Source organism: Haliaeetus albicilla, chromosome 19 (genome assembly GCF_947461875.1).
Source record: "Haliaeetus albicilla chromosome 19, bHalAlb1.1, whole genome shotgun sequence".
NCBI classification, from domain to species: Eukaryota; Metazoa; Chordata; class Aves; order Accipitriformes; family Accipitridae; genus Haliaeetus; species Haliaeetus albicilla.
The window spans coordinates 26,974,093-26,984,488 of NC_091501.1; the positions used below are offsets into that span (position 1 = coordinate 26,974,093).

The 10,396-nt window shown below is 42.3% G+C and overlaps 1 protein-coding gene across 3 annotated transcripts in view; it reads left to right on the forward strand.

Moving 5' to 3' along the window:
• The window catches only part of KIAA0930 (KIAA0930 ortholog), a 76,001-nt gene extending 70,542 nt beyond the window's left edge, over positions 1 to 5,459 (forward strand). For 2 of the 3 annotated variants that reach the window (XM_069806933.1, XM_069806932.1), the window contains exon 10: positions 509 to 5,459. In XM_069806933.1, coding sequence (XP_069663034.1) covers positions 509 to 549 — 41 coding nt within the window. In that variant the 3' untranslated portion in view covers positions 550 to 5,459. The remainder of the gene's footprint in view (positions 1 to 508) is intronic. The other variant, XR_011328764.1, reaches the window with a different exon arrangement.
• The last annotated feature ends 4,937 nt before the right edge of the window (positions 5,460 to 10,396 follow it).

Here is a 10,396-nt window from a genome sequence, read left to right on the forward strand (position 1 = left end):
GCAGCTTTTTGAGTGCAGAAATGTAGGCTTTGGGCTGGAAAATGGATGAAACAGTTGAATTATTTGTACCCACGTGTTCAGAGCCAAAAGTCTCCTTAAGGGTCTTGGTGACGGTGCATTTCTCCCTTCAAGAAAGGGAGAACCCTTGGCATCTCCTGTAATGGCACTTCCATTTGTTTCTCTGGAAGATTACGCCACTCTGTGTCTGACACGTGTTGCTTCATCCCGCTATAAATGATCCTTAGGAGATCAGCTGTCATCTCTACGTGATGGGATATATTTGTGGCTTACCATCTCTTGACCAGGGTGCAGCTGGGGAGGAATTAAATTGGACTTCAACAGGCAAAGTCGCATACTCGTTGCGTTTTAAATTCCTTTAGCGGCGTAACGCGTGGACTGTGCTGCAGTCCGCAGTCGCATCTCCAGGTCTTTATGCTTTCTGGTGCTGTGGCTACTTTGGGGAGCCTCCTAAGCTTGTTGTATCTCTTTGTTTCTCTCCCTTGCCCAGATATCCTGGAAGTGCGGCAGAAACCAATTCTGATGACATAGCAGAGAGCGGGCACTGCCTTGGAGCCTTGTTGCCAAGTGCCTAACCACAGCGGTTTTCTGTGCTAACACTACCATCTAGTGTCAGGAACATAAACCTCCGCAGGAAAAAGGGAAGTCCAAGAATACCAGCCGATCAAAAGTGCCTCTTTCTTCCTTCCTCTGCTGTCATACACCGTATGCCCACTTGCAGTACATCGCTTGAGTGTTTCTGACTGGAAGAGGACTTTCAGCAAGATAAAACGACAAGGGGCTGTGTTTAAAACGAGTCAACTCTTTACGGACAGTTTGTTACTGTGTTTACTTTATAACTAAGAAACCAACAATATGTACAGAATGTGTTAAACTTTATATTCTTTGAGAGAAACAACCTGAGCATTTCGTAATGATGTACTAATGAACGTCATTCCATAGACTCTTGCCCATACGCTCTCTGTGTCGGTTTGGCTTAATGTGTGTGTGAGTGTGTGTGGGGGGGGGGGATTGAAGGGACGAGAGAATCATTTCCTACTGAGGGAGGAAAAGGAAAAAGATGCTACAAAGATACGTCGCCATTTTGGTATGTGCAGCAGGTCAGGTCAGAGCTTGAGAGGCTGAAGATGTTCCCATTTGTTCGTGTGTCACCGTTAGGACAGGTGAACTCTGCTGACAGATTTCCGTATCTTACCAAAGAACAGCAACATTTTCATCCTCAAGAACTGGCTAAGAAAATGAGCCAGTGACAAGAAGGCTAAAATGTGCTGCTATAGTAAAGCCGAGGTTCATATCCAGTACTAATGCTGCTTATCTGTTAGCTGAGTCGATAGAAGTTTGAGTCTCAAGTGGAAAAATGGGAGGCCATATTCGACTCAAAAACCTAAAAACCTTACCGATAACCAACATCCTCCTGCATGCACTGGACTTCAGAGTACATAGAGTTGTACTTGCGGTAGCATTTGTAGCCAAGGAGGGCATGAGAGCTGATTAATGGTTGGATTGGATGCTTGCCCGGATTCTTCATCTCCTGGTGGTTTCGCTGTACTGTTACATGCCGAAGCATGGGGAGTTTTCTTGAAAGACAAAAGATTGAAATGTAATTCTGCTCTGAAAAGTGACTAAAAATTGCGTAGTGGGAGGTCTGGAATGGTGTGTCAGGAGCTCTCAGGAAAAAAGCCTTATGTTTACAGGTAAAACGCAGCTTTCTCTAAATAGCAGAACTCTGCTGTCCTTGACATTTGAAAGTTAAATGATTGAATACTGAGACTACTGCAGCCTGGTTCACTGTTTTGATACAGGAGCCAGCAATACTTCCATTTATTTACGACTGCATAACTGGCACAGCAATGGGGGGGTAGCGTGCCACTTAGAGCACGCGAGACTCCACTACACGCACAGAGGCAGAGCGAAGATGCCATTTTTGTCACTTTTCAGACTCTGAGCCCCTAAACTTAATGCTGTTGCCACAGTTACCAGATGGCTTGTGCTCTGAGCCTGGACCTTTGTCCCCCTCGTCGCCAGCCTTTCCCAAAGTGCTTTGTTGTTGTTCTTTCAATAGCATCTGATGACTTCAACCTCTCAAATAGGACTTTCTGCTTTTTTTTCCTCAGGCCAGGTTCCATGGGAATAGCTCCACTTCAGCATAAAGATAGACTAACTTTATCGTTCAGCCCAACACGGTGAATCCAGCATGGTAAGAAGGTCTTTTTTCATTTGAGGCCAGCCCTGGAAGCAGTCACCTTAGCGCAGAGTGATGGCATTTCTAACACGGGCAGCACGAGTGCATGGCCGAGGACAGCTGACTGGTTTTTAATTCGCTTCAAATGCGTTGCAAGAGCGTTAAAAAGAGGTTCGCTTCGTCATTACCAGCACAGCCGCTTTTCACGTTGCAGCCTTTGAGCTTTGCTCCCTGGGTGTGTGTACGTGAGGGCGTTCGCACGGTCTGACCTGCGGCGTGTAACGCGGGTGCCTGGGCGTCCGTCCTGAGCCGGGGGAGAGGTGGACTCCGAAATCGGCCGCTGAAGTGCCCTCTCGAGGAACTTGCGAGGCAGCCTCGGTGCTTACCTGAGATCCCTAGGTAGTGTGCTTAATGTCAGTCGGTACAAATAATCCCCCTATGCCCATGCCGAGAATTAAACCAGTCTTCAGCTAGGAGACCAGTCCTACTCTGAAGCCTTCAAGATGCTCCTTATTCTGCGCTTTCATACTGCTAAGCTGGGCAAATCAGTGCTCAGTTTTCCTTTAAATAATCATTGGGGAGGGAAGGGAGAGAGAGGGTTAGTATTTGTACTACTAGTGACAATTGATATCTTCCAGTCAAACAGCCAGGGGAATAACACGCGAGAAAAGGAAATATATCCAGATTGGAACCTGAGTGATAGGTGCTGGAAAACTTCTCAGTCAACAGTAATTTGTAATGCTTTCTTGGTATCGTGTATTACATCTAGGTAGCTTAATTTCATGTGATCTGGAAGACTGAGCAAGTCTTGCTGCATACGATTTCAGAGCAAATGAAGAACGATTCTAAACTACTACATTAGTGTGAAGGCAACATTACAGAAAGTACAGTTCAGATCCCACGTCTGTTATGCAGGAGGTATCCTCTGCTTTGTTACATATACATGGGTGGATTTTGATGTCTAGTTTTTGAAGGGCTGCAATATAAATGTCCTAAAAAAAGTCAATTTATTTCTTGTGTCTTGCTAGTGAATATGCTATAGGTATGTTGAAGACTCACCTTTTTTTATTAGAGAAGGGCTACAGGTATGCCCAGATGGACATCCACAGAAAAAAAGGTCAGAAAGTCTACTGAATGTCAATAGTGCTTTTCAGAAACAAGTAGATGTGCCAGATTCTCAGTTATTCCTTCTCTAAACAGCCGACTTAGGCTTCTTATGTACAGCCCCTGGTTCCCACTTTCTGTTATCAAGTGGGGGAAAACAAATTCAACATTTTGTTCTGCTTTTAAACAAACCCTGAAAATTATAATTTATTGTCCTTGTATAGACAGATTGACAGGGAAGATGATTGGAGTGTTGCTTGGGTCAAGATGGCACAGCTGGCCCTTAGCATGCTATTGCACTATACCAAAAAAGAAAAGGGAATGTTAATAGGAACCTCTCACCCTTTTAATTTGGAGGGGTTTTTAATTCTGTAGCTCCTAAAGAGTAAACCATTCTGAGCCTCTGCTGGCCATTGTAAATAATTGCTGAGGAATGAACTGGCGTGTTCTGCATGCCATAAAGGCTGTATGGCTGTCGATGTCTTAACTGTTGGAGCACAGTGGTTTTCCTTAGTTATGTTGATGCTTGAGAATGCAGCACAGTTAACAAATTCGGGAAGCTTTGCAGAACAGCTTTATTTACAGAATCCCACCATACCTCATTACTCAGTTAATTTCTTCGATCCTTCTGCCCATTCACTCCGTCTGGAGATTGAGGGTTACTACTTGAGCTCTCCATAGATGATGTATATTGCTAGATGTCAAATGCAAGGATGTAAATCTTCTCACCCTTAATGGGTTTTTCACTGCTATCAATTTAGCAAGTAAAAAGCCTTTGTTTTTTAAAGAAAACTCTTAAATCAATTATTTTGTATTAGCAGATTATTGCTCTGCCTTAGAGACCACCAAGTTTGTGAAATTGTGTTCTCATATTGCCAGCCAGCACAAGGTGGGGGTTCCAAGTCTCCTTCTTTTAAAAGAAGCCGCCATTTTTAGAAACGCCACAAATCTTTCAGCTGTCTTGGCTAATCCAGTTCGTGTGGGTTCACGTTCCTTCTCTCTTATTCTCCTGGTCTTCATTGTTTACAAGGCTTGAGCATGTTGGGCTCTGGATCACTGTTACTCATTTTTCCATTTCTGGGCACACTGTGCTTTCCAGAAAAGACAACTGAATGCACAGGTACTTTTCACAGTAAAATGGTTTTCCCAAAGTGTGTTCTTACACAGAGTTTTAATTTAGATAGTTAAGTCCTTGGCCCTGCAGACAGGTTTCTTCCAGCAGACCCTTGCACAGAATCCCATCTGGTCACTGAAGTTCTGTATGGATGTGGAGTCCACGTAAATAGTCTACGCTTTCAGACTATTGACCTGCTTCTTGCCAATCATTAATTTTTCCCTTTCCAGATGATTGCTTGTCCTGTATTTTGTAGTCTGAAGCTTCCCCTTATTAAAGATAGTATAAGATAAAATCTTCAGAAGTGCCTAAGCCCTGTTATCCAGTGGGGTTTAAGAACAAATTTTTATTTAGGAAATAAATAAAGTAGTCTTAAATTCTATCTGTGTTGTGTGTAGCAGCGTCAAGAAATGACAAGTTTATAGTGCTTGGAAGAACTGACCGTCTCCTACGGACTCACCCTTTGTGTTTGAAAGACTCTCATGGTCTCCAAAGGTCATGGCTGAAAGCTCTGGAAAATTGAGTTCTTGTGATCACAGCAGTCAGATATCTGCGAATGCCTTATCTTGTTTTGTGAGGTATGACTGAAAGTGTGTGGCACTGGTGTGTAGAAATTCTGTGTCAAAAATAGGTGCGGTAGAATCCAGGTAAAGGCATTGTGAAATAAGTAGCTTTTACACCAAACCTTAACAAAAGAGTATTTTACACCAGAATGTAGCTGTTTGGATGCTTGGTCAAGATAATACAAGGCTGCAAGCACGTTACAACGTTGAACGTTCTCTGTGTAAATATATAAATATTCTCAGCCTAATTTATCAGACTAACACATGTTGCATGGTTTGGGTTTTTTTGCCTCATTGATCATCAGTGTTGATTAAAAGGTGATAGGTTGAAAATCATGCTGGCACTGTCCTGAGCCCTTTGAACAAAAAGCAAGGAGAACCTTTGTGCACCAAAAATGGAGTTGACTTTGCATATGGCAGCAGCGCAGAAAGTGTTGGACCCTGCAGCCAATAAACAGACCTCTTAAACGACCGTGAATTCTGTTAATAGTGTTTTCTCTCTACTGTGCCTAGTGGTGTTTGAGTTCGAATGTATTCCTTACTGGTGGCAAGCATAAATGGTGGAGTAACGCTCTGTGGCACTCAATGTTGTACGCGTTGCGAAATAGACACTCGTGAGGCAAAGCGGCCTCTTTAACTCTTCGTTCTTATTCCACTGTGAGTGAAGCCCAACTTCTGACTCTGCTTGCTGAATCTTTCCATGATCAGCCTCTGACAAATTGACATTGTGTAAAAGGGAAGAAGGTAAAAGTCAATGTACTCCTGAACTTGTTTAAAAAAAAAAAGCTTTTTGTTTTTTCCTTTAGATGGTAGCATTAAAAAAAAACCAAACCCCCAACAGCCTTTCTAAACTGATCTGTGTTTTGTTTTAAACTTACTTATGTAGTCATTAACATCTAGGTTTGTGCAGTGTGTAACACTGAGAGACTGATGGCTGTAATGATTTCTTCCTGATAATTCAGGAAGAACTTCAATATGGGTTTCTGCAATGTTGTAAAAATGAGATTGCCCTTTAGGTCTAAACTGCTTACTCTGCCTTAAATTGTGTGCACTGATATTGAATCTCTTTTGGTTTAAAGACCTGCAAGGCACTGCATCCTCCCTCTCTACCTGATTTTTGTGACTAACCTTTCACAGTAGGCTTCTTCAGGGGATTTTTCTATCTAAATTAGTTAAAATGAAACACTCTTCAAACAAATGTTACCAACTATAGATACCAGTTGACATGCTGATGATTCCATTTCAAAGAATCCCAGACCAGGACTGGTTTACTAACCCAGGTGTGGTGTAACAACATCTATGCTAAGCGTGATTGTTTGGAGATGTGTGGTATGTTGGGCGAAATTAAAACCTAGAGTTTAGGAAGGAGAGCAGGGTGTTTTAGTTTATATGGATATTTGAGCAGATTGTTGGCAGTGTTGTTCTGTGTGTGCACATGCAACCGGACAGGCATCTTCACTGGTTGGGAAATACTAAAGTATGGCTTAGAAACAGTGTGATTTTCCTTGAATGCTTTAAATTGAAAGCTTTTGAAAGCGGTCATGGTGGAGAAAGCATTATTTAAAACAGTACAAAAGGCAAAGAGCAGCAGAAGCTTACAAATCATGGTAATAAACCTCCCCTGTTTAGTCTTTCAAAAGTTAGTGACAGGAGAAGGTGTGCTTGGCTTGGTTTTAGTTTTTAATCCAAATGCTGGGGGGATAGAAGTCTGGCACATACATTTTTGAAAACCTTTCACAACTTTAATGAATTAATTTCTTTCATGTGCTAGAAGAAGAATATTGTTTTAACAGTGTGGCAGTGTATCTCGTTCAATAGAGTGCCTGTTTTGGGGAGCCACGTTAACTCATGTCCTTTTGTCCTGTGGCGTTATGTGTCTTGCCTGTCCTCAGCTGGAGAGATGCTCCCAAGAAATACCGTAATGTTGCTTGGCACACAAGCTTATCATCAAGGTCTGATTTTACAAAGTAAAATCACACTTTGGAGATTGGAGAAAAAATACGCATCTTTGCCAACAAGTAGTTACTTGTGTACTCCTGTCAGAAATGTTGTTCCTGAAACTTGTAATTAAAAGTTTTATGAAAGCAAAGGAGTAAAATGCAGGAAGACTGTGGGTCCAGTTTTCCATTAACAGTGTAGATGAGAATCTGGGAGGAGCAGATGTTATTCACTAAAGAAAAGATACTAAAATATGTCAAGGAAAATATGAGTTAATTCAAATTCTGTCCCCAGCTTGGTTCCTCACAGGGGTAAGGATGGGATCTGGTGATCTCATCATGGGAAATAAGTCGTTTATGATTTGTTAAGCCAGAACACTCTTCCCCAAGTCAAGCTAGTTGGCTTTTTCCAGTAGGGTTAATGTTGGCTGAGATGGTGGTATGAAAACCAAGGCAGATGATCCATTTGCTTGTTCAGACAAGATGGAAGTGCTTGTGGGCAGAAATGGGATTTAGTTATGTGTCAGGAGTGTGGACTTCTACCGCACTTCCACTGCAGAAGATAAAATTGGCCAGCCGCATAGCTGTCATTGTACCTGCATGCGATGAATACCCTATGGCACCTACCCAAAAAGAATGATCTTTTGGCAGAACATCCTTGTCGGAGTGTAGGATGAATGTGAGGGATGGGAGGGGGCGAGGAGGCATCCATTAAGGGAAGCAGACTGGGGCGGCTGCTGCCTGCGGAGGTGTGAGCATGATGCTGAAGATGCTGCTGCTGTTACACGGATGGACTTTAGATAGTAATGTAAATTTGTGAACAAGTAGGCAAGTAGTTAACTTGCATGGTCCTGAATTCACTTCAGAGAAATTGGTTAAGGGAAGATGGGAATAAACAGTTTTAAAACCCTATTGAAATGAATGGAGCTGGCTGATTATTGTCAAAAAGACCAAGTCACCCTGCACAGACCAGTGGAGACCACCTACATCTAAAAAAAGCGTTGTCTCAAAGTGTTAGTTCCAGCTGCTTTAATGTTTTCCCTGTTATCTATTTAGGCCAATGTTCAGTTGATTCTGGTGATTCATAACTTAGTATTTCACAATATGTGATTACTCAACCCATGCTCTTCTGCCTCCCATCTCGCCCCGAGACAAAAGGCTGTTTGTGGTTCTGCTTTTGCTGATGGAGCAATGTTGCTGGGGAAATCCAGCAAAAGCAGTTCACTAGTCTACGGACTCTTCAAAGTCTCAGACTCAACCTTTAATTCGGATGCAGCCAGTGTCTTCATCAAAAACCTATGTCACTTAGAGAATGCCTTAAGCCTGCACCAAGTCTAGAGGCATTCCTTTGCTCCCGAAAGACAAGGGTGTTGGCAGAACCCACTCTTCTGTCCCTGCTCATCACTGCAAGTGTCAGACTAGGTTTTGCTTTGAAAATGAGAGCGATAGATGTAGCATCAAGAAGCAAGAAGTTAATCTTCAAGCTTCCTTCACAGCAACAATTCTGAATTATGTGCTTCCTGGTAAGTACCTCCACAGTTGACCTGCCCAGCATGTAAGGATATCAGGACAGGTGATCGTTCACAGTAGTCATTTCTGACTTCATTGTAAAGGTAGGGAAACACTTCTTCCGTAAACTGCCAAAGTAATTAAATTTGGTATATGATTTACCGTTTTCTCTTCAGTGTTAGGAATTTGCTTTTTACTATGGAGAAACCATCTGCAAGTTTTCCCTGGAGCTGCAGTCAACAGCATTACCGTTTGTGGGTAAGAAGACTGCCCCGAGCGCCCACCAGTTCAGGTAGGGCTCCAAAACTAGCATTGACCAACAGACAAAAAATTTTGTACTGTATTATGTTATCTATGATATAAGGTAGTAAGCCACAGTCAGAGACTTTTTACTTAGGTACTGCCTGAGCAGGCAAATTCTATTTATATCTTTGAAGCCTCTGCAAACTTCCAGAGATGATCCATTTCTGCACTACCTCGTGGTAAAGGTTATGATGTTCCTAATGGTAATGCCCACTAAACTGATGATTAGGAATATTTATTGTACTGCTTATTCAGGATGCTCAGATGCAAATAAAAATTTCTGAAGGAGTATGATGCCTTAGGAAAATGAGCAGCATACTACCATAACAGAAACTTGGATACGTATATCGATGACTACTTCAAACAATGTAAATTCTTTTTATACCTCTTTACTCCTCTTGTGCAGCCTTTGGTTTTTGTGTGCCGCTCCTCCTGTATGTCATGCAGGTCGGTCAGTGACGGGTGCTCAGACAGTCACATACTGTAACTTGTGCAGTAGTGCAGAGGTTTGTAATCCAGCTGTCATCTACAGAATATCCAAAGACGTTTGTTGCTCTTCTCCACCTAAACTTTAGTTGTCTTACCTGTCTTATGACCTTTCTACAAAGCAAACATTTTACCAAAGAAAGCTCTTTACCAAACGTTGAGTCTGAACTCACTCACAGCTTCAAATGTCGTGTCATATGTAAGGCTGCGTTAGTCAAAATTACTTGGCTGGCTGTTACTCTTCATTTGGCTTTCGGTTTTGTCTTTAGCAGGAGATCGATTACAGCAGGTAACCTGTCTGTCGATGTATTGTTTGGATCATGATTAAAGTTTACTTCTCACCTTCGTTATGTTTGTGGCCGATGACATGTACATAGCCTTTAGCTTATACTTGATGTGCGTTTCAGATGAATCGGTTCCGACTTCTGTATGACTTGGTTGCTATAACTGGTCTGCTCTGTTAGGAAAGAGGCTGATTTTGATGAATGCAGACTGTTCTTGGAGTGTTGCATTTTCTTAGTTTGGGTGTCGAGGATGTGCTGTCTTCTGCACTGTTACTTTTGCCCCTTCCTGTTGTTCAAGTGGTAAAATCTTTGGTGATGAGCAAAGCATTAAGCATTTGATGTCCCAGATTGCCCCTGCCTGAAATGAATAATAAGCTTGTTTCTGCTCTCAAGAACTGTTACTTTGCTTTCTTTTCTTTACGGCTGATGAAAACTAAGGAGACTCTGTAAGCGGTGTTGGCCGTCTTTTTAAGAAGGAACTAGATGTCCAGAAATGTGGAATAATGCCAACATCCCAAGTGCATGAAGTTGTTTTTTGGGGTGTGTTTTTTGTTTTTGTTGTGGTTTTTTTTTTAAAGAAAAAGTACTGGGCAATTTAAGTAGAAATGTGGTGCTCTTGATAGCAACTGCATCCTTAAAACTGCAACATAAGCTCTTGGTTTTCCCAATCATTGTAACTGGGGGGATGTCTAGATAATCTTTGCTAACCAATAGTTGTATCCTCATGCAAGAAGTAGCTCCCATTTGTGGACCTAAAGTGGATAGCTCCAGACCTATAAAGAGAATTAAGGTAGGGCTGAACAGCATGGCAGTGGCCAACAGCAGAAAGTACAGTTGGATGGCAGGTGCTTGTGGTCTCAGCAGTTCCCAGTGCATTGGAAGGATGATCTACACTT